This window comes from Borostomias antarcticus, assembly GCF_949987555.1.
Source record: "Borostomias antarcticus genome assembly, chromosome: 13".
NCBI lineage: Eukaryota > Metazoa > Chordata > Actinopteri > Stomiiformes > Stomiidae > Borostomias > Borostomias antarcticus.
The window spans coordinates 23009007-23033030 of NC_140246.1; the positions used below are offsets into that span (position 1 = coordinate 23009007).

The window sequence follows — 24024 nt, forward strand, 5'->3', positions numbered from 1 at the left end:
CCTCCTCCCCTGTCCGCTTCCATCGTGTTCCTAGCGCACACGTAGGCTACGGCACGCACGCACGCACGCACGCGCACACACACACACACACACACACACACACACACACACACACACACACACACACACACACACACACACCAACCAGATCGAGGGAGACACAGGGTAGAGTTACACCGGGCGGCAACAGAGAGAGAGAGAGAGGGAGAGAGAGAGAGAGAGAGAAAGACATAAAGAGAGAGAGAGGCACGCGACTGGAGATATCTACTCGCTAAGGAGACCTGCGCTGAGATTGAAATGCGTGTTAAATTCGCGACCTGCTGAATGCTCACACCGCGAGAGACATGCCGGGCTGGAAGAAGAATATCCCCGCGTGCCTGCAGGCCGACCAGGAAGGAGGTAGGACCGACGGCTCGCTGTTCATTCTATGCACACTGGAGCTGCCGCGCGGTACCGGAGCACCGGCCGCTGATTATCGCGTTAGGCTCCAGCTCTCGGCGGTGGGCTCGCGCCATGGCTCTCTCTCCCGTTAAAGTGAAAGTTTCCGCCGGGGACGCGGTTGTGGCTGTTGTTCTTTCGCGTCTCGGAGAGCGAGATAACGCGTGTTACGTTGTTGCTCTCGGCTGTGCGGTGTTACAAGCATGTTTTGGGGGATTCATTCAGAAACACGCTGTAGCGAATGTTAACTTTTCAGATCGCACCTTCGACGTGCTTCCTCTGCCGGGGCGGTGTAGCCCGATGTAGGCAGGCCTCCCGGTCCAGACCGGCTATGTAGGCAGGCCTCCCGGTCCAGACCGGCTATGTAGGCAGGCCTCCCGGTCCAGACCGGCTATGTAGGCAGGCCTCCCGGTCCAGACCGGCTGTGCACTTGTTCGCCCTCCTACACCGAAAACCCACGCTAGGCTACGAGCCTACAGGTCTGCTCGCTACGTCCAGATCCATGGCCGTGTCGGGCTATTTGAGTGAGTGTGCTGTTGGTGAATCCGACTACGTTCGGAGGGACAAGTCATGAATTTTACAACCCTGTTCTGTCGTCCACAGCAGCCTCGCAGGGTTTGGCTACCATGAATGCCCGAGATCAGGTTTCAGACAGTGGCTGTATCCGCCGGACTTCCGAGAGAGAGCGGGCTCCTCGGTGCTGCTGCAGCCCCGGATCGAGCGCTCCTTCTGCTGACCGACACAATGTAGCCTAATCGGTCGGTAAACGGGGTCTGGAACCGAATGCATGCCTCATCTCGACGTGGGCAGCACATGAAACAGGCATGAATGTGTCGAGGCTGTACTCGCGGATAACCGGGAGCGCGCGTGTGCTGGGCGAGCCGGGCTGTCATGATCACCGCCGGAGGACATGCTTTACCATCCGCCTCCGACACGAGGGCTGGGCCGCTGTCTTCCGTGACTACCCCCAGGAATTAGGACTGCTTAGAGTCAGAGAGATATCACCACTGGAATAGAATAATAGCCGTGGGAGAGGATAGAGGTTCAGAGCAAATTGTTGTAATGCATTGTTGTCGCACTCGCAGTGAATCCCATGCTACGGCAAATTGACTTGTGGAGCTCGGGGAAGCAAAGTATAGATATATCTGTGTAGGCTACATGTAGGACTAGGATACAGCTGGGTAGTCAACACACCAACACACACTACATGCCGCAGCTTGTTCCAAAAGTTCCCCTCCATCAATATCGGTGAGGAGAAACAGAACTGTTGTCTATACCCCCCTCTCCCTCTCTCTCTCCCCCCCCCTCTCTCTCTCCCCCTCCCCCCCTCTCTCTCTCCCCCTCCCCCCCTCTCTCTCTCCCCCCCTCTCTCTCCCCCCTCTCTCTCCCCCCTCTCTCTCTCCCCCCCTCTCTCTCTCCCCCCCTCTCTCTCCCTCCCTCTCTCTCCCTCCCTCTCTCTCTCCCTCCCTCTCTCTCTCCCTCCCTCTCACTCTTTCTCTCCCTCTCTCTCTCTCCCTCTCTCTCTCCCCTCCCTCACTCCTTCTCTCCCTCTCTTTCTCTCTCTCTCCCTCTCTCTCTCTCCCCTCCCTCTCTCTCCCTCTCTCTCTCCCCTCCCTCTCTCTCCCTCTCTCTCTCCCCTCCCTCTCTCTCCCTCTCTCTCTCCCCTCCCTCTCACTCTCTCTCCCTCTCTTTCTCTCTCTCTCCCTCTCTCTCTCCCCTCCCTCTCTTTCTCTCTCTCCCTCTCTCTCTCCCCTCCCTCTCACTCTTTCTCTCCTCTCTCTCTCTCCCTCTCTCTCTCCCCTCCCTCTCACTCTTTCTCTCCTCTCACTCTTTCTCTTTCTCTCTCTCTCCCTCTCTCTCCCCTCCCTCTCACTCTTTCTCTCCCTCCCCTCCCTCTCACTCTTTCTCTCCCTGTCTTTCTCTCTCTCCCTCTCTTTCTCTCTCTCCATCTCTCTCTCCCTATCTCCCCCCTCCCTCTCTCTTTCTGTCCCTCACTCCCTCTCTTTTTCTCTCATTCTCTCTTTTTCTGTTTTTCTTAATCTCCCTTTCTCCTAATCTCTCTCTCTCTTTATCTCTGTCTCTATTGGTCTCTTTTTCCATCTCTTTCTGTGTTGCTGGTGTTACCATATTGTCTTCATGAATTTCCTAGCTGTTAGATCCATTGATCATATGTTTTGTCATATTGATGGAACACTTCATGCCTTCTGCCTCAGATAGGACCCTCTCTCACACACACACACACACACACACACACACACACACACACACACACACACACAGGCACTCACATACTGTCACACACACACACACACACACACAGGCACTCACATACTGTCACACACACACACACACACACACTGGCACTCACATACTGTCACACACACACACTGGCACTCACATACTGTCACGCGCACACACACACACACACACACACACACACACACTCTGTCACGAGCACAGACACACACCCGTGTACTCCAGAGTGTGTCTGTGTGTGAGTGGCTGCTCAGTTCCACTCCACTGTTCTGTTGGCTGGAAGACGTGCAGAAGATGGCCGTGTCTGTGTGACAAAAACAAAATGCCTCACGACTTCTCCTCCAGCCTGTCTACTACTGCATAGAGGAGACAGGTGCTCTGTCCTAGAGACTACTGCTCTAGAGGAGACAGGTGCTCTGTCCTAGAGACTACTGCTATAGAGGAGACGGGTGCTCTGTCCTAGAGACTACAGCTATAGAGGAGACGGGTGCTCTGTCCTAGAGACTACTGCTATAGAGGAGACAGGTGCTCTGTCCTAGAGACTACTGCTATAGAGGAGACAGGTGCTCTGTCCTAGAGACTACTGCTATAGAGGAGACAGGTGCTCTGTCCTAGAGACTACTGCTATAGAAGAGACAGGTGCTCTGTCCTAGAGACTACTGCTATAGAGGAGACATTCTCTGTCCTAGAGACTACAGCTATAGAGGAGACAGGTGCTCTGTCCTAGAGACTACTGCTATAGAGGAGACAGGTGCTCTGTCCTAGAGACTACTGCTATAGAGGAGACAGGTGCTCTGTCCTAGAGACTACTGCTATAGAAGAGACAGGTGCTCTGTCCTAGAGACTACTGCTATAGAGGAGACATTCTCTGTCCTAGAGACTACAGCTATAGAGGAGACAGGTGCTCTGTCCTAGAGACTACTGCTATAGAGGAGACGGGTGCTCTGTCCTAGAGACTACTGCTATAGAGGAGACAGGTGCTCTGTCCTAGAGACTACTGCTATAGAGGAGACGGGTGCTCTGTCCTAGAGACTACAGCTATAGAGGAGACAGGTGCTCTGTCCTAGAGACTACTGCTATAGAGGAGACAGGTGCTCTGTCCTAGAGACTACTGCTATAGAGGAGACAGGTGCTCTGTCCTAGAGACTACAGCTATAGAGGAGACAGGTGCTCTGTCCTAGAGACTACAGCTATAGAGGAGACAGGTGCTCTGTCCTAGTGAGGTTGCAGAGCAGTGCGTAGTCCTCTGCCATGCTCTGACATGACGACGGTCTCCATGCTGCAGTTTGGCCGCGTGGGGTGTGTCACATGTGTCGTGATGTCATGTGGTTTGGGCTGTGCTGTGAGTGGGCAGGTGCTCTGGGGTGACAGTGCAATGCATTGTGGGCTTGATCTTTGTTAAAGCAGTTCAAAACTCTTTCTATCTCTATCTGGCCATCATTTTGCACTCTGAGCAAAGAAAAGTAGTATCTCCCATTCTCTCTCTCTCTCTCTCTCTCTCCAGTTTTCGGGGGGGCTGTGTCTCAGGAGGTAGAGTGGGTTGTGTCTCAGGAGGTAGAGTGGGTTGTGTCTCAGGAGGTAGAGTGGGTTGTCTGTGTCTCAGGAGGTAGAGTGGGTTGTGTCTCAGGAGGCAGAGTGGGTTGTCTGTGTCTCAGGAGGTAGAGTGGGTTGTCTGTGTCTCAGGAGGTAGAGTGGGTTGTCTGTGTCTCAGGAGGTAGAGTGGGTTGTGTCTCAGGAGGTAGAGTGGGTTGTGTCTCAGGAGGCAGAGTGGGTTGTGTCTCAGGAGGTAGAGTGGGTTGTCTGTGTCTCAGGAGGTAGAGTGGGTTGTCTGTGTCTCAGGAGGTAGAGTGGGTTGTGTCTCAGGAGGTAGAGTGGGTTGTGTCTCAGGAGGTAGAGTGGGTTGTGTCTCAGCAGGTAGAGTGGGTTGTGTCTCAGCAGGTAGAGTGGGTTGTGTCTCAGCAGGTAGAGTGGGTTGTGTCTCAGGAGGTAGAGTGGGTTGTCTGTGTCTCAGGAGGTAGAGTGGGTTGTCTGTGTCTCAGGAGGTAGAGTGGGTTGTCTGTGTCTCAGGAGGTAGAGTGGGTTGTCTGTGTCTCAGGAGGTAGAGTGGGTTGTCCAATGTTTGCAGGGTCGATGGTTCAATTCCTGGCTCTTATTGAAGTGTCCCAAAGACACTGAACCCCAAATCGCTCCCAATAAGCAGTCTAGCTCCTTGCACGCCAGCTGCCGCCATTGCTGTGTGAATATGAGTGTGAATTGGTGAATAAGAGGCCATTGTAAAGCACTGTGGATAAATGATTGCAGTCCATGTACCATTGTAGCATTCCCTGGATGTGACCATGCTACCAGGTTACCCTGTAGTGCAGCTGAAGCCTCGGAGGAGCAGAGTTCCACAGGGACACACAGCTCCAGGGCCCTGTCTGACCCACCTGCCATCAGATCTGGGCACGTTTGAAACAGGTTTTCAGCCTTATCCACTCATCCACTGGCACTGGCGCAGAGCAGACAGCCAGAGAGATAAGACAGAGAGAGAGAGAGCTGGTATCTAAAACTCCCCCTGAAGACCAAGGTCTCATGGCGGAAAGCATAGGAAGACAATTGATTTCTGTACTTGCACTCACTGACTTTATCTTTCCCAGAATTCTCTTGTTTTCTTGAGTGACATCACAGCAGTAACCTAGGGAACCTCAGTGAAATGTTCTCGGGGTTAAAACTATAGATAGATACTGCCCAGCCTCTGGTGTCCCTCCCTACGTATCTCTCAGAGGGGTTATGGCTGTAGAGAGAGACTCCCCAGTCTGGTCTCCCTATGCGTCTCTCCTGTCCTCTCTGTCTGAGCTGAGGATGCTGCAGCTCCATCATTCAGGACCACAGCTTCCAGAAGTGGAGTTGTGACGGTCGTTCTGCAAAGCAGGCCTAGAATCTACAGCTTCATCCAGCTCTTACACAGGGAAGGAAATGAAGGAGTACGTAGAACATTCATACCCCTGGACTGCCCTACTGGTCTCTCCTGACCACCCCCCGCAACCCCTCGACTGCCCTACTGGTCTCTCCTGACCACCCCCCGCAACTCCTCTCTCTTTGTGGGCTGCAGTTTCAGTCAGAGACCATGTTCTTCGCTCCTCTCTTCTCCTTTCCTCTCTTCTCCCCTCCTCTCCTCTTCTCTCCTCTCCTCTCTCCTCGTATCCCTCCCCTCTTTCTACTAGGCTGTGAAGGAGCCTAACTTGTTCAGACCTCCCGGTTGTGTTCAGTCTGACAGACGCCTCCTCCTGGCAGCAGTGTGCGGTGGTGTCTCTCCTCAGAGACAGGGAGAGCAGCCTCCTCCTACAGGAGACCCACGGCAGGAGCAGCCCCATCTCCTCCTACAGGAGACCCACGGGAGGAGCAGCCCCATCTCCTCCTACAGGAGACCCACGGGAGGAGCAGCCCCATCTCCTCCTACAAGAGACACACGGGAGGAGCAGCTTCATCTCCTCCTACAGGAGACACACGGCAGGAGCAGCCCCATCTCCTCCTACAGGAGACCCACGGGAGGAGCAGCCCCATCTCCTCCTACAGGAGACCCACGGGAGGAGCAGCCCCATCTCCTCCTACAAGAGACACACGGGAGGAGCAGCTTCATCTCCTCCTACAGGAGACACACGGGAGGAGCAGCTTCATCTCCTCCTACAGGAGACCCACGGGAGGAGCAGCCCCATCTCCTCCCACAGGAGACACACGGGAGGAGCAGCTTCATCTCCTCCTACAGGAGACACATGGGAGGAGCAGCTCCATCTCCTCCTACAGGAGACACACGGGAGGAGCAGCTTCATCTCCTCCTACAGGAGACCCACGGCAGGAGCAGCCCCATCTCCTCCTACAAGAGACACACGGGAGGAGCAGCTCCATCTCCTCCTACAAGAGACACACGGGAGGAGCAGCTTCATCTCCTCCTACAGGAGACACACGGGAGGAGCAGCTTCATCTCCTCCCACAGGAGACCCACGGGAGGAGCAGCTCCATCTCCTCCTACAGGAGACACACGGGAGGAGCAGCCCCATCTCCTCCCACAGGAGACACACGGGAGGAGCAGCTTCATCTCCTCCTACAGGAGACCCACGGGAGGAGCAGCTCCATCTCCTCCTACAGGAGACCCATGGGAGGAGCAGCTCCATCTCCTCCTACAGGAGACCCATGGGAGGAGCAGCCCCATCTCATCCCACAGGAGACACACGGGGAGGGAACAGGACTATGACACCATGTTCTACCCAGTTAGATGTGTCATCACCAAGGAGGAGAGCAGTCAGAGGGATGATCACCAGGGAGGAGAGGAGAGGACCCAGGAAGGAGAGGAGATGACCCAGGGTGGAGTGCTGGCTTGTGAGGAGGCTTCCTGTCACTCACTCCGTACAGAAGGTTAGGAGTCTGGATCTGTGGAAGATCCAATCAGAAGTGATCTCTATCAGGCTGAACAAGATCCAATCAGAAGTGATCTCTATCAGGCTGAACAAGATCCAATCAGAAGTGATCTCCATCAGGCTGAACAAGATCCAATCAGAAGTGATCTCTATCAGGCTGAACAAGATCCAATCAGAAGTGATCTCTATTAGGCTGAACAAGATCCAATCAGAAGTGATCTCTATCAGGCTGAACAAGATCCAATCAGAAGTGATCTCCATCAGGCTGAACAAGATCCAATCAGAAGTGATCTCTATCAGGCTGAACAAGATCCAATCAGAAGTGATCTCTATCAGGCTGAACAAGATCCAATCAGAAGTGATCTCTATCAGGCTGAACAAGATCCAATCAGAAGTGATCTCCATCAGGCTGAACAAGTTCCAATCAGAAGTGATCTCCATCAGGCTGAACAAGATCCAATCAGAAGTGATCTCCATCAGGCTGGACAAGATCCAATCAGAAGTGATCTCTATCAGGCTGAACACAATCAGATAACGTGTGCTCTATAAACCCTATATAAGGCCTAACCATTACAGGATTATGAACCCTACTGGAAGGTTTTATAAAGAATACACACCTATGAACTAAATAAGGCCTTTCTAAAGGGTACAGGACGACGAACTCTACATAAGGTCTTTAAAAGCAGGACTGCTACCTGAGAACAGGGCTGCTCCAGTCAATCAGACCAGCCTCTTCACTGCTCCTCCAGCCAATCAGAGCAGCCACTTCACTGCTCCTTCAGCCAATCAGAGCAGCCTCCTGGTGTGGAGGCGGGCATGTGACCTGGAGATGAGTTAGTGGGTGTCTGTTTCTCTAATCAGTGTTCAACGACGCTCCGAGATTTATGATGAAGGCTCTGACAGTAATGACTGTGTGTGTGTGTGTGTCTGCGTGTGTGTGTGTGTGCACGAGGTCGCTGCCTTAATATTTTCCCAAGCTGCCTTGCAGATTTTATTTTTTATATTCATGCTTGCAATTTAGTAATTTGCATTGCTGCATTGCTATTTGTGCTAATCGCAAGTTCAACTTATGTTTACAGTATTTGTTTTTATGTTTATAGTATTTGGTTTTATGTTTACCGTATTTGTTTTAATGTTTATAGTATTTGTTTATCATATTTGCAGTTTGATCATGAAAAACCAGTAAAATCTCAGCATTTGTCAGGTCAACAGTGCAGATCACAGGACAGGAACGTTAGACTATAAACCATAATTTATAAAACTGCATACTGTAGGTTATTATGTACAGTTTCTACTGTTGGCTGTATATCTGATCATACAACCTCATCAGTGCATCATTTCTACTAACAGCTATGAATAAAATCAAACTGTCCACCAGCTCAGTGTGACCTGTCCGTTGGCCAAACCAAAATGGGGTCATTGTAGGTTCAAGAAGGTCAACTGGGAGCATGCAATGTTGTGTGCAGATCCACAGACAAGTTGTCACCTTGCACCAATTAACATGAGGAAAAACCCTGGTGTGTGTGTGTGTGTGTGTGTGTGTGTGTGTGTGTGTGTGTGTGTGTGTGTGTGTGTGGTCTTGTCTTCATTAATTAGAGAAGATAATTGTGCTGACAAATACCAGAGAGGTCATAGACCAATCAGAGAGTAGCGACAGGTGAGTGATAGGGACACTAACGGAGAGTAACGCAGTGACATCATAGGTCAGAAGTCACACACAAGCTGAATCCCAATCTGAGTGTGTAAACCACCCTTGCGGCCCCTCGCACTTGCGGCCTGAGGCCTGAGCACTTAATTGACGTCAGCTGGAAGGGCCAGAGGGTGCAGGGCCGTGAATTAAATGGGACAGCACTTCCAGCGGCGTGCCAACGATTCCCAAGCCAGTTTAGCTCAATGCCCCTCCCACTTCGTTTTCATTGGCTGCCGCGTCCCTTCGACGCAGAGGCTGCTCTGACGCGCCTCTCCTCTCTCCGCTCGGCTCTGCAAATTGACCGACTGACGTCTGTTTCAATTCAATAATAATTTAAAATTTATGTTGGGTGGGATATGTTTGCAGCATGTGGATTTCAAGATCAATGTTGTGTTATTGGCAAATGTCATCATTTATGTGTGATGCACTCGGATCATGACTCGGATGCACTCAAGCACTGTGTCACATGAGACGCGGTGGACTGTGGGTATTTTCTGCTCCTAAGTCTGCGAAATTGCGGTAAATGCGGTTAAAGTGCACAAAATGGCGGCAGTGGCGAACTTGTGGACCTTGCATTTCCGTTTTGGGACCCTGAGCCCTTGTGGACTTAGCGGGAACGCGCATGTAAGGCCACAGGGCCGCGAGTGCTCTGCACTTTCGCCTAAGTGCGCGATTTGGGATTCAGGTAGAGTCAAACACGGCTCGTACTTCATACCTTGATCATATGACCACTTGGAAATCACAGCCAGTCAATGAAAGACCAATTGTAGCCTGAGACACACACACACACACATTTGCCAAAACCCTGCTGTGATGTTATTGGTAGTGGTTTTGCATGTGAGTAGTATGGCAGGTTCAGCCAGGTTAGTGCTTGTCTGGGAGATGATCTGAGATATGAACTGGTGAGTCTCTACATGTGTCATCTCTATAGGGCGGAGGGCACCAGGAGTCGGTATGGAACCATCTAGATGACCCGCTGACCTCTTCTGTACTCCCGTGATCCCATCAAGCCGCTATTTATGCAGCTGTGTCTCAGGAGGTAGAGCGGGTCGTCCAATGACCGCAGGATCAGCGGTTCGATTCTCGGCTCCTCATGACGACATGTCGAAGTGTCCTTGGGCGAGACACTAAACCCCAGATTGCTCCCAATGAGCAGGTTAGCACCTTGCATGGCAGCTGCTGCCATTGGTGTGTGAATGTGTGAATGAGAGGCCATTGGTGTGTGAATGGGTGAATGAGAGGCCGGCCATTAGTCCGTGTGTGTGTGTGTGTGTGTGTGTGTGTGTGTGTGTGTGTGTGTGTGTGTGTGTGTGTGTGTGTTTAATTAAAGATGGGAGAGCGTGAAGGAAGGAGAGCAGCCATGCAGAGAAGAAATCTCTGGTGAGAGACTCCCAGACACACACGCTCACACATATATACACACACACATACTGTACACTCACATACACACACATGCACCCAAACACCGAGCAGAGGAGCACTGTCTGATGAGTCCGCCTACAGGTGGAAAATAACCATCTGTTGTCCTGGTGCTGCCAAAAAAACCTGGAGCTCAACGCTCTGAACGCCGTGGAGATGGTTGTTGACTTCAGAAAGAGGTGAGGGAGCTGATGTTCAGCTCCCACTCGAGATCCCAGGAGATGATGGCGCCCAGAGATGTCATGTCGACAACAAAGGGACCTAGTCTGTTGATGTGCTAGCCTGATATGATAGCCTGCTAAGCTAACACATGACACTTGTGGTCTATGGGGAGTTGTGCTAGCCTGCTAAGCTAACACAGAACGTGTGGTCTATGGGGAGTTGTGCTAGCCTGCTAAGCTAACACAGAACACGTGTGGTCTATGGGGAGTTGTGCTAGCCTGCTAAGCTAACACAGAACACGTGTGGTCTATGGGGAGTTGTGCTAGCCTGCTAAGCTAACACAGAACACGTGTGGTCTATGGGGGGGTTGTGCTAGCCTGCTAAGCTAACACAGAACACGTGTGGTCTATGGGGGGGTTGTGCTAGCCTGCTAAGCTAACACAGAACACGTGTGGTCTATGGGGGTTTGTGCTAGCCTGCTAAGCTAACACAGAACACGTGTGGTCTATGGGGGTTTGTGCTAGCCTGCTAAGCTAACACAGAACATGTGTGGTCTATGGGGGGTTGTGCTAGCCACATTAGCGCCGCTGGTTGAGATGCAGTGAACATGTGACCTTTCTGTGCTTGGCCTCTCTCCCTTATGATATTCATGAGCTCCGATACAAACGGAATGCAGCATTAGATAGATAGATATTTATGATATATATCATTGTTCAGTCAGTGCTGCTCTGTGGCTTTGGAGAGCTTTAGCTCTTCAGGTGATGCATACACACACACACACACACATATATACATATACGCACGCACACACGCACATTCAAATACTTTATTTGATTCCACAAATTAAATTACAGCTATCAGGGAATCAAATATAATGGGGCAAGACAGTTCCAGAACACTCAAGGATCCACATAGAACCTTCTTCACACAGCAAGGCTGCCTGTGGCAGCTGAGACAGCAGTATTTAACAAGCCGTTTAGCTCTGCTGTCTCCCATGCCAGCGATGGTTTACTTGTGTACATGATCTAGGCTTCCAAATATAAGTACACACAATCTACATTTGAACCCAAAGTTGGTAATAGTTTCAAGTAGAGGTAAATATATGAATCTTGGAGAGCCTGGTCCATGTACATATCAAACACGCAGCCTACTTCTACAATCACAACCTCTTTGTGACTGGTCAACAACAACAAGGTCAGGTGTCTTGGGGATGTGAGCAGAGACATCCCAGGTGGAGTTAAACCAGACTGGTGAGACATGGCATGTTTATACATTGATGCACTGGATGGTCAGATCTTTGTAGTGTAGTTAAACCAGACTGGTGAGGCGCGTGCATGTTTATACATTGATGCACTGGATGGTCAGATCTTTGTAGTGTAGTTAAACCAGACTGGTGAGGCGCGTGCATGTTTATACACTGATTCACCGGATGGTGAGATCTTAAGTACGGCATCGGATACCAGGTCAACAATACGGTCATGGCGAGCAATGTCCAGGTGTTTGTATGCATCACATCCATGTGTCGTGTGCAGTGGGTTCTACATGTTCAGAATCATGATGGTTCACACAGAGTGGGTGTTGAGTGTCAGGTCCACCACTATGGGGGGGGGGAGAGGTCTCACTATGGGAGGGGAGACATGTCTCACTATGGGAGGGGAGACAGGTCTCACTATGGGGGAGGGGAGACAGGTCTCACTATGGGAGGGGAGACAGGTCTCACTATGGGAGGGGAGACAGGTCTCACTATGGGGGGGGGAGACAGGTCTCACTATGGGGGGGGGAGACAGGTCTCACTATGGGAGGGGAGACAGGTCTCACTATGGGAGGGGAGACAGGTCTCACTATGGGGGAGGGGAGACAGGTCTCACTATGGGGGGGGGGAGACAGGTCTCACTATGCGAGGGGAGACAGGTCTCACTATGGGAGGGGAGACAGGTCTCACTATGGGAGGGGAGACAGGTCTCACTATGGGGGGGGGGAGACAGGTCTCACTATGGGAGGGGAGACAGGTCTCACTATGGGAGGGGAGACAGGTCTCACTATGGGGGGGGGGAGACAGGTCTCACTATGGGGGGGGGGAGACAGGTCTCACTATGGGAGGGGAGACAGGTCTCACTATGGGAGGGGAGACAGGTCTCACTATGGGAGGGGAGACAGGTCTCACTATGGGGGGGGGAGACAGGTCTCACTATGGGAGGGGAGACAGGTCTCACTATGGGAGGGGAGACAGGTCTCACTATGGGAGGGGAGACAGGTCTCACTATGGGGGGGGGAGACAGGTCTCACTATGGGAGGGGAGACAGGTCTCACTATGGGAGGGGAGACAGGTCTCACTATGGGGGGGGGAGACAGGTCTCACTATGGGGGGGGGAGACAGGTTCACACAGAGTGGGTGTTGAGTGTCAGGCCCACCACTAGGGGGGGGGGGACAGGTCTCACTATGGGAGGGGGGACAGGTTCACACAGAGTGGGTGTTGAGTGTCAGGGTACCAGACTGACTGATGATACTTCGTTGGTAATACCTGCATTCTTGCCTTGATGGTACATTTTAAAACATCCTCAGCAATGGCAGCATTTTGTACAGTGAATGTGATCCAGTGGTGATCAGAATCCACCCAGGCCATCTGTCCCTGTCATCAGAGTCCACCCCCGTGTCTTTGGCTCTCGGTCAGCCTCAGCCAAAATCCAGTTTTCCGGAGCCTTCCCTCCTGAAGCCCATGCTAGGTCCAGGAGGACAGAGGCTCTGAACATGTCTCTGACAATGACATCATCATTATTGAGCATGTGCAGCAGGTGGGTCAGCCTCTCTACCCCTGGACCCCCACCCCCCCTCCCTGCATGTTAACACAGTGATGGGTCAGCCTCTCTACCCCTGGACCCCCACCCCCCCTCCCTGCATGTTCACACAGTGATGGGTCAGCCCCCCCCTCCCTGCATGTTAACACAGTGATGGGTCAGCCCCCCCTCCCTGCATGTTCACACAGTGATGGGTCAGCCCCCCCCTCCCTGCATGTTAACACAGTGATGGGTCAGCCCCCCCTCCCTGCATGTTCACACAGTGATGGGTCAGCCCCCCCTCCCTGCATGTTAACACAGTGATGGGTCAGCCCCCCCTCCCTGCATGTTCACACAGTGATGGGTCAGCCCCCCCTCCCTGCATGTTCACACAGTGATGGGTCAGCCCCCCCCCCCTGCATGTTAACACAGTGATGGGTCAGCCCCCCCTCCCTGCATGTTAACACAGTGATGGGTCAGCCCCCCCTCCCTGCATGTTCACACAGTGATGGGTCAGCCCCCCCCCCCCTGCATGTTCACACAGTGATGGGTCAGCCCCCCCTCCCTGCATGTTCACACAGTGATGGGTCAGCCCCCCCTCCCTGCATGTTAACACAGTGATGGGTCAGCCCCCCCTCCCTGCATGTTAACACAGTGATGGGTCAGCCCCCCCTCCCTGCATGTTAACACAGTGATGGGTCAGCCCCCCCTCCCTGCATGTTCACACAGTGATGGGTCAGCCCCCCCTCTCTGCATGTTCACACAGTGATGTCTCGTGTGGAATGTGTGTTTAGGCCGACCTTTTCCTGACCAACTGGACGGTTTTATTTACTTCATCACTATGGGGGAGGGGAGACAGGTCTCACTATGGGAGGGGAGACAGGTCCATCACTATGGGAGGGGAGACAGGTCTCACTATGGGAGGGGAGACAGGTCTCACTATGGGGGAGGGGAGACAGGTCTCACTATGGGGGGGGAGACAGGTCTCACTATGGGAGGGGAGACAGGTCTCACTATGGGGGAGGGGAGACAGGTCTCACTATGGGAGGGGAGACAGGTCTCACTATGGGGGAGGGGAGACAGGTCTCACTATGGGAGGGGGGGAGACAGGTCTCACTATGGGGGGGGGGAGACAGGTCTCACTATGGGAGGGGAGACAGGTCTCACTATGGGAGGGGAGACAGGTCTCACTATGGGGGAGGGGAGACAGGTCTCACTATGGGGGGGGGAGACAGGTCTCACTATGGGAGGGGAGACAGGTCTCACTATGGAGAGGGGAGACAGGTCTCACTTTGGGAGGGGAGACCGGTCCATCAGATTGGGGTGATGGAGGAACTCTTTAGTGAGCTCCTGGACTTGCTCCCCCCTCCCCAGCGATGTTAACCCATGGCCCAGGTGTGGGCAGGTCTCTCTGAGGGAGGTCAGGTCTCCCAGGTGTGGGCAGGTCTCTCTGAGGTCTCCCAGGTGTGGGCAGGTCTCTCTGAGGGAGGTCAGGTCTCCCAGGTGTGGGCAGGTCTCTCTGAGGTCTCCCAGGTGTGGGCAGGTCTCTCTGAGGTCTCCCAGGTGTGGGCAGGTCTCTCTGAGGTCTCCCAGGTGTGGGCAGGTCTCTCTGATGGGTTGAGCCCTCATTAGGAAGGCAGGGCTGGTGGTTCTCAGCTGTATCCCAGCGCTTTCCCCCACTGCACCGTTCATAGAGCACCCTGCACTTGTGTTCACATACACACACACACACACACACACATACACACACACACACACACACACACACACACACACACACACACACACACTCCACCTCTCCTCTTCATGCAGTTGTCAGTGCTCCTCACATCTCTGTCCCTGGAATCACTAAAACACAGAAACTTGGATTTGTGAGTGTGTGTGTGTGTGCCTGTGTGTGTGTGTGTGTGTGTGTGTGTGTGTGTATACTGTATGTGTTTGTGGTGTGTATGTGTGTGTGTTTGTGGTGTGTTTGTGGTTTGTGTGTGTGTTGTGGGTGTGTGTATATGTGTTTGTGGTGTGTGTGTGTTTGTGGTTTGTGTGTGTGTGAGTGAGTGAGTGACTATGCTTGCATTATCTCTGATGCATGTCCCTAGTGAAGACTCTCCTACAGGTCTAATACATGTCCCTAGTGAAGACTCTCCTACAGGTCTAATGCATGTCCCTAGTGAAGACTCTCCTACAGGTCTAATACATGTCCCTAGTGAAGACTCTCCTACAGGTCTAATACATGTCCCTAGTGAAGACTCTCATACAGGTCTAATACATGTCCCTAGTGAAGACTCTCCTACAGGTCTAATACATGTCCCTAGTGAAGACTCTCCTACAGGTCTAATACATGTCCCTAGTGAAGACTCTCCTACAGGTCTAATACATGTCCCTAGTGAAGACTCTCATACAGGTCTAATACATGTCCCTAGTGAAGACTCTCCTACAGGTCTAATACATGTCCCTAGTGAAGACTCTCCTACAGGTCTAATACATGTCCCTAGTGAAGACTCTCCTACAGGTCTAATACATGTCCCTAGTGAAGACTCTCATACAGGTCTAATACATGTCCCTAGTGAAGACTCTCCTACAGGTCTGTTATACATGTCCCTAGTGAAGACTCTCCTACAGGTCTAATACATGTCCCTAGTGAAGACTCTCCTACAGGTCTGTTATACATGTCCCTAGTGAAGACTCTCATACAGGTCTAATACATGTCCCTAGTGAAGACTCCCATACAGGTCTAATACATGTCCCTAGTGAAGACTCCCATACAGGTCTGTTATTCTGTGTTCCTTTTGTATCGGAAATGTTTGGACTCCCGGGTTCGACGTCAAGTTGGTCATCAATTCGTCACCTGATTTCACCATTTCTGCCATTTTACTCAAGATAAAAAATCTACCCGACTTCATCAACATCAGCTGCTGAATCAAGATGGCTGCTCTGCGCATCAACAATAAGTGAAAGCTGTAATAAGACTGTTAATTAGCGCTTCTGTCTTGTGTCTCATTAAATCAGTCGTACACACAGTCCTGTCCAGCGTCTATCAGTGGACAGTGTTGCTACGGAGTTCGTATGCTCAAGATAGCGTAATTGGTTGTGATCAACTGGTATTGCAAACAATGTCCAACTTGGCTAGAACTACAAAGATGGCGAAAGTGTTTTTTGCTCTTTTGTTTCTGGAATGCATTCAACTGGGATATGATGTCGTCCCGGGCGCCAATCTGGAGCTCCGATACAAACGGAATGCAGCATTAGATAGATGGAGGGAGGGAGGGAGGGGCCGGAGGAATGTTTGACCACCAGCAGTCTCTCTCTCTCTCTCTCCTTTTCAGCATCCTCTCATCCTCCTCCCATTCCACTCCTCCTCTCCTCTCTTGCCCCTCACCCTTCGTCTTTCTCTCATCCCCTTTTCTTCTCTCTCTCTCTCACTCTCCCTCTCTCTCTGTAATTATTAATTAGCAGTAGAATGCTGAGTGAGTGAGTGTTCTGTCCTGGTCCTCTCAGTGAGCAACACGTGTGTGTGTGTGTGTGTGTGTGTGTCAAGTAGGGATAATGCATTCTGGGGCATTTCCGGCTGAAATCTGGGATCTACTCTGTAGTCTGGATCTATTCTGTAGTCCGGAATCTACTCTGTAGTCTGGATCTACTCTGTAGTCTGGATCTATTCTGTAGTCCGGAATCTACTCTGTAGTCTGGATCTACTCTGTAGTCTGGATCTAGTCTGTAGTCTGGATGTAGTCTGTAGTCTGGATCTATTCTGTAGTCTGGATCTAGTCTGTAGTCTGGGATCTACTCTGTAGTCTGGATCTAGTCTGTAGTCTGGATCTAGTCTGTAGTCTGGGATCTACTCTGTAGTCTGGATCTACTCTGTAGTCTGGATCTATTCTGTAGTCCGGAATCTACTCTGTAGTCTGGGATCTATTCTGTAGTCTGGGATCTATTCTGTAGTCTGGGATCTACTCTGTAGTCTGGGATCTACTCTGTAGTTTGGATCTATTCTGTAGTCTGGGATCTACTCTGTATTCTGGATCTATTCTGTAGTCTGTTTGTATAAACATACGGTGTTAACTGTTTTCTCTTGTGTTAGACAAACTAGGACATGTCTTCGATGCTTAATGTTAATTACGGAGTCATCATTCATTAGTACTGTTCTTCTCTGGTGGAGGTGAGCCTCCTCCAGCTGGGTCTGCCAGATAGTGTCAATCTGGAGACTTATAATTCGCCAGGGATGAAAAAGGCCCTTTGAGTACAGTCCTTGAAGTGCAAAAGCTTAGCAAGGAACGTCATCAGGCTTATTCTGATTCAGTCCACAGGGCCAAGGAGTTTGAGTCCCGATTCACACTTATCAGCCCGCCCTCAAATCCTGGCCCAGAGCCTCCATTCAAAATCGAGAGGATTTTCAGAGAGGGATTTTTGGCTTCAGCGACCATTGGAATTTCTGAATGGGAGTGAATTATGGGTTTGTTATAGTCACTCCCTGTATATTGTAATACCTACAATATTACAATGTGTGTGTGTGTGTGTGTGTGTGTGTGTGTGTGTGTGTGTGTGTGTGTGTGTGTGTGTGTGTGTGTGTGTGTGTGTGTGTGTGTGTGTGTGTGTGTGTGAAGGTTTGCCTTGCTGGCCAATGGCTCACGATGCTAAACCAAGGCCTAGCGTGACCACCTTCCCCTGAATGGTGCTACTTTCCCTACATGAATGCAGGAAGTGCCTGAGATCCTATCTTACCTCAGGGAAGCGCTCTCTAACCTGCTCTAGAGGGGACATGGCTTCACACTACTTCTTGGATCGTTGTTCTCCAGACGTTTGGGGCAGCTCACTCTACATCAGGGGTCTCAAACTCACATTGGCTTGGGGCCACTGCTGGTATCGTCAACGCATAGGAGGGCCACGTCAATGTCAACGTCAACTAGGCTACTACTAACTATGTTCAAGTGCAATATTTCGGAAAATGTCATTTTTCATTTCCATAACTCAGTCTCTAAATGTTGCAAGACTATTCCATAACTAACATTTTTATCATACAAATTCAAACCAGTTTCCATTCATTTTAATATATTTTAACAGTTAGTGCTGCAAATCTTTTTTCCTTACTTGTATTTTATCTTGAATAGCCTACATTTGTACTTTATTCTGTTTGAGCTTCAAGATGTGCATCACTACTGTAAGCCTGCCCTGGACCTGTACTTGCATTTATTAAAGTTCAAGTTTGTTTCCATTTCTTACCAGACACTTGAATACATGTGTAGGCTACTGCTCTATTTCTGGCTAGACACTTATCTTGAAAGACTGAGACATTATCCCTCTCAGCTGTGTGGCTCGTTTTTTCCTCTTGTCTCCCTATGACACCTCATGTTTAGTAATGAATAGCTCTTGACATTATATTCCTTTAGAACGGTGACTTTGTTCTTGCATATCAGGCAGGTAGCATTTCCATTGAACTCCACAAAAAATACTCTAATGTCCATATTTCTTGAAACTGTCTGTGTTCCTAACGTTAGTTAACCATGAAAACAGCCCCTCGGTGGCGAGCTGCATTCCGTTCATAGTTCATAGTCGTGTGTGGATTGATTGATTGCACCTGTGACTGTATGCAGCATTCACCTCGCGCGCTGAGCACAATAACAGCATTTCTCCCCACATTTGACCGACTTGTATTTCGCATTGTAGGCCTGCCTGCTGGAGCCGTTTACAATCAATTATTTTGCGGACCGGATTACATTATATTTCTGACATCATGTCACGGGCCGGGTGGAGGGGTGTGAGTTTGAGACCCCTGCTCTACTCCACTAGGGGTGCTCCAAAGAATCGATTCTTGAAAGGATCGCGAATCTTAATGCCATGATTCCTGAATCGATTCCCAACTCCCAATAATCGATTCTTCTTCTTTTTTTCCTCTCTCTCTCCTGAGCACTTGCAATAGCACACGAAGAGAAAATGCATGTTTAGCCCTGTTTTAAGGTTACTTATGATCATATACAATGGATCAGATCAAAACGTTGACAAAACTAGCACTTTTGAGAGTCTGATAATTGCTCTACCACCGTTTTTGTCATACAATGGATGTGGGTGGGCACCTTGAAAAATCATTCAAAAAACATGTTAAACTCTCAATTTCAAAGACAAGAAACTCACCAAGGTTAGTTGGCGTTCTGACATATAATTCACCATAAAGTAAGATTCTAGATCATCTGGAAAGGCTTTTTAAAATATTTAGCATAGAACTATTTAGTCACAGCATATACGTGTGTAAACCTCCGCTTGAACTGATTCCGATCTCGCCCAATGCCTTGAAGTAGTTCCGCTTCCTGAATCCCCTCTGCGGATTGATCTACACATCTACAACGGTCGCTTCAATACAAGTCAATGGATTTCATAAAATGATCAATAAAACCCTACAGGATTCATACTTTGCGGCGAATTTGATGTCAGAACACCAACTGACACCAATTACCCCCTCAGTGAGTCTTTGTCTTTGAAATCGAGAGTTTAAGATGTTTTTGAATGATTTTTCACGGTGCCCACCCACATCCATTGTATGACCTAAACGGTGGTAGAGCAATTATCAACTTTCTCAAAAGTGCTAGTTTTGTCAACGTTTTGATCTGATCCATTGTATATGATCATAAGTAACCTTAAAACAGGGCTAAACATGATTTTCCCTTCGTGTGCTATTGCAATATAAAACAACATAATATTATATCATTTTCTGCTATATTCCACTTTCTTATTCCACAAATCCGTCTTTGTAGAAAATCCATTGAGAATTGAATCTAGATTCTGGAATCGAGAATCGTTGGAATTGAGAACCGATTCGGGAATGGGATGGTGACCCCAGGAATGGGATCGTGGCTTAGTGGAATCGGAGCACCCCTAAGATCCACACTGCTCTGCCCTCTCTGTATCCTGAAGTCTGCTCAGTTTTAAAAGCAATGGTGTACATGTAGTTCCCCAAAGAGTGCATGCGTGTGTGTTTGTGTGTCTGTGAGTCCATCCTTGTCTTAGTTCCCAAACTTAACAAATCCATGGTCCATATGGGGGGGTTAGAGGGGGGGTCAGAGGGGGTGAGGGGATTAGAGGGGGGGTTAGAGGGGGTCAGAGGGGGTGAGGGGGGGTTAGAGGGGGTCAGGGGTGAGGGGGGGGTTAGAGGGGGTCAGGGGGGGTCAGGGGTGGTCAGAGGGGGTGAGGGGGGGTCAGGGGTGGTCAGGGGTGAGGGGGGGTCAGGGGGGGTTAGGGGTGAGGGGGGGTCAGGGGTGAGGGGGGGTCAGGGGGGGTTAGGGGTGAGGGGTGGTCAGGGGTGAGGAGGCGTCAGGGGTGAGGGGGGGTTAGAGGGGGTCAGGGGTGAGGGGGGGTTAGAGGGGGTCAGGGGTGAGGGGGGGTCAGAGGGGGTCAGGGGGGGTGAGGGGGGGTCAGGGGGGGTTAGAGGGGGTCAGGGGTGAGGGGGGGTTAGAGGGGGTCAGGGGTGAGGGGGGGTCAGAGGGGGTCAGGGGGGGTGAGGGGGGGTTAGAGGGGGTCAGGGGGGGGTCAGGGGGGGTTAGAGGGGGTCAGGGGGGGTTAGAGGGGGTCAGGGGTGTGGGTGGTCAGAGGGGGTCAGGGTTGAGGGGGGGTCAGGGGGGGTCAGGCTTGGTCAGGGGTGAGGGGTGGTCAGGGGGGTTAGAGGGGGTCAGGGGTGAGGGGGGGTCAGGGGGGTTAGAGGGGGTCAGGGGTGAGGGGGGGGTCAGGCTTGGTCAGGGTGAGGGGTGGTCAGGGGGGGTTAGAGGGGGTCAGAGAGGGGTGTTAGAGGGGGTCAGGGAGGGGTGTTAGAGGGGGTCAGGGGTGAGGGGGGGTCAGAGGTGAGGGGTGGTCAGGGGGGGTTAGAGGGGGTCAGGGGTGGGGGTGGTCAGAGGGGGTCAGGGAGGGGTGTTAGAGGGGGTCAGGGGTGAGGGGGGGTCAGAGGTGAGGGGTGGTCAGGGGGGGTTAGAGGGGGTCAGGGGTGGGGGTGGTCAGAGGGGGTCAGGGAGGGGTGTTGGGTCCGGTCTGGTCTGACCTGGTCTGGTCTGGTCTGGTCCGGTCTGTTCTGACCTGGTCTGGTCCGGTCCGGTCTGGTCTGACCTGGTCTGGTCCGGTCCGGTCTGGTCTGGTCCGGTCTGGTCCTGCAGGTCTGTCCTCTTTGACTATATCTGTGGTCCCTGGTGGAGCTTCAGCTCAGGGTTTCTCTGTGAGATAATTAGTTATTTCATTATCCCTGGCCCAGCCTCTCCCCTAGAGGAAGAGGTTAGCAGTAGCTGAGAGAGGGAGAAAGAGGGAGAGAAAGAGGGAGGGAGAGGGAGATTGCTGGAAGCTTTAGTTAAGTCTCCTTGGTGTCTGGTGAAGCTAACAGGAGCCGTCAGAACGCCTGAAGGGTTTCCCAAAATATAATAAATGGGCCTATATATATATATATATATATACAGTAGGACTCCACTTATCCGAACCCAACGGGACCGAAGGTCGTTCGTATCTCTGAAATGTCCGGATGACTGAAACTTCTGTTAAAATGCATTAAATTCAATAAGTGGTACTTGTTTCATATAGACTCATAATAGACCAATAAATACCCTTAATTACTTGTGAAAATGCATCAAAATTGCAATCAAATAGCCAACTAAACTCATACAGCCTAGCCTATAATAGACCTACAGTAGCCTATAATAAAATAACCGAATTTCCACTTGAGTGCGTGCTTTGATCAAATACAGTAGCCTACTTTATTCTCAAATGAGGCGTACGCTGCATCGATAGGCTAATGTATTCGCAGAACAACATGGTATAGCCTAAAAACAACCCAACATTAGAACAATTAGAGCAAATGATAATCAATAAATAAATAAATGAAATGACAGACAAGTTGTGTGTCTTAGGCTATTGTAGCCTAAAAGAAAGTCTCTAAAACAACCGATGTAGGCTAACGTGGCCTAGGCTGTAGGCTATTATTTAACAAATACAGTAGGTCTAGTAATCTACATGCTCACAACACGTCTGTGTTCCTGAAGTCCATTAACTGGGAACGAAAAATGACTCTATGCTCATCTGCTTCAGGGTACAGTACTGTAATGAAAATCCCACTAGTAACCAGATAGCAAGCTAAAAAAAAAGAAGAGAGTTTTTTAAGCCTGTCCGGTAGACCGGGAGGTTCGGATCTCTGAAGTTCGGATGAGTGGGGTCCTACTGTGTATATATATATATATATATATATATATATATACACACATATAAAATTATACAACTATTAACATTACAAAAAAGAACAGTAGCATGTAGCCTCCAAGTATAAAAAAAGAAAAGAAAAGGTAAACAGCCTAGTTTATAAGTAGAACAACACTGACTTGTTTTTAAAATATTGCACAACACTGCCCCCCCTCCACTCCGAACCTTTATCACGCAGAGGTCTAATATTTTCAGGACAACCAGAGGTTCTTCTCAAGGTGACTGTATTGTGCCGATCAGAAAAAGCGCCTTTAGTCATTCTGCATTCTCTCTTAAGGCATCACAAGAGTGGAACTTAGTGCCGGGGCACATCAGAGAACTTAGTAGCTACCGCTCCTTCAGTGAGCCATTAAAATCATGGCTTTTTAACAACCAGACATGTGTACACTGAATGTCCAGTGTTGCTTGTTTGTCCTGCCCTTTGTGTATGCTTGGTCTTGTCAGTTCCTGCATGCTGTCTCAGTGTTGTTTTTAGAGTAATTATGTTTTTTAACCTCTGTAATGTATTATAGATGTACTGTGTTTTATGCTTTTCTTACAGGTTGCCTTTTAAATATCTGTCCAGGGACAGCAGATGGAAACTAGCCATTTGGGCTAAATCTGGCTCATATATAGTATTGTACTATGGATGTATGTGCATTGTCCCTTCACAAATAAATACATACAAATACAAATACCAGGATTACTCAGATTGTCAAATCCAGCACTAGCATATAGGGTTAAAATAAAAAAGCACCTGACACACACGTTACAGAACTGTGTTAAATGTCCAGCTCAAACTGCTGGGCATAAAAAAGCAACAATACAGAATACAATAGTGTGATTATTACCATTTTGTGGAGAAGAAAATATTTCTTTAAGAATGGCATAAATTTCCATTGCTTCTTGAACCTTTTCTTTGTCAAGTCTAGGATTTTAGAGAGGAACACCAGCATATCAATGTTGTCTTGGGTCAATCTTGACCGTCTTGGGCTAACAATAATCCCTGAAGCAGTGAATACTCTCTCAGAAGCACAGCTTGATGCAGCAATACACAGATACCTACTGGCAAAACAGGATAACTGATGTAAAATACCTCCATTGGTTTGCCCCCAGGAGAGTGGATCCTCCTCAGCACTGAGTTCTGGTATTTTGCTGTGTACAAGGCACTCACCATTCAACCTATCACATGGGGAGAGCCCTGCTTGCTTTGCTGACCTGTCTTAACTTGAGGCCCCTGCTTGTGTTGGCCCACTTCCGCAACATTCCTGACTTGGTCCATTCCTGACTTGGTCCATTCCTGACCTGGTCCATTCCTGACCTGGTCCATTCCTGACTTGGTCCATTCCTGACTTGGTCCATTCCTGACCTGGTCCATTCCTGACTTGGTCCATTCCTGACTTGGTCCATTCCTGACTTGGTCCATTCCTGACCTGGTCCATTCCTGACCTGGTCCATTCCTGACTTGGTCCATTCCTGACTTGGTCCATTCCTGACTTGGTCCATTCCTGACTTGGTCCATTCCTGACCTGGTCCATTCCTGACCTGGTCCATTCCTGATCTGGTCCATTCCTGACCTGGTCCATTCCTGACTCGGTCCATTCCTGACTTGGCCCATTCCTGACCTGGTCCATTCCTGACCTGGTCCATTCCTGACCTGGCCCATTCCTGACCTGGTCCATTCCTGACCTGGCC

General features: G+C 50.3%; 1 protein-coding gene across 1 annotated transcript in view; it reads left to right on the top strand.

The window, feature by feature from the left end:
- Positions 1-344: 344 nt before the first annotated feature.
- Positions 345-24024, top strand: part of grip1 (glutamate receptor interacting protein 1) — a gene marked incomplete at its 5' end in the record, with an annotated part of 209372 nt that continues 185692 nt past the window's right edge. The window contains 1 exon segment of the mRNA XM_084448182.1: positions 345-399. Within this exon segment, the coding sequence (XP_084304308.1) occupies positions 345-399 (55 nt within the window).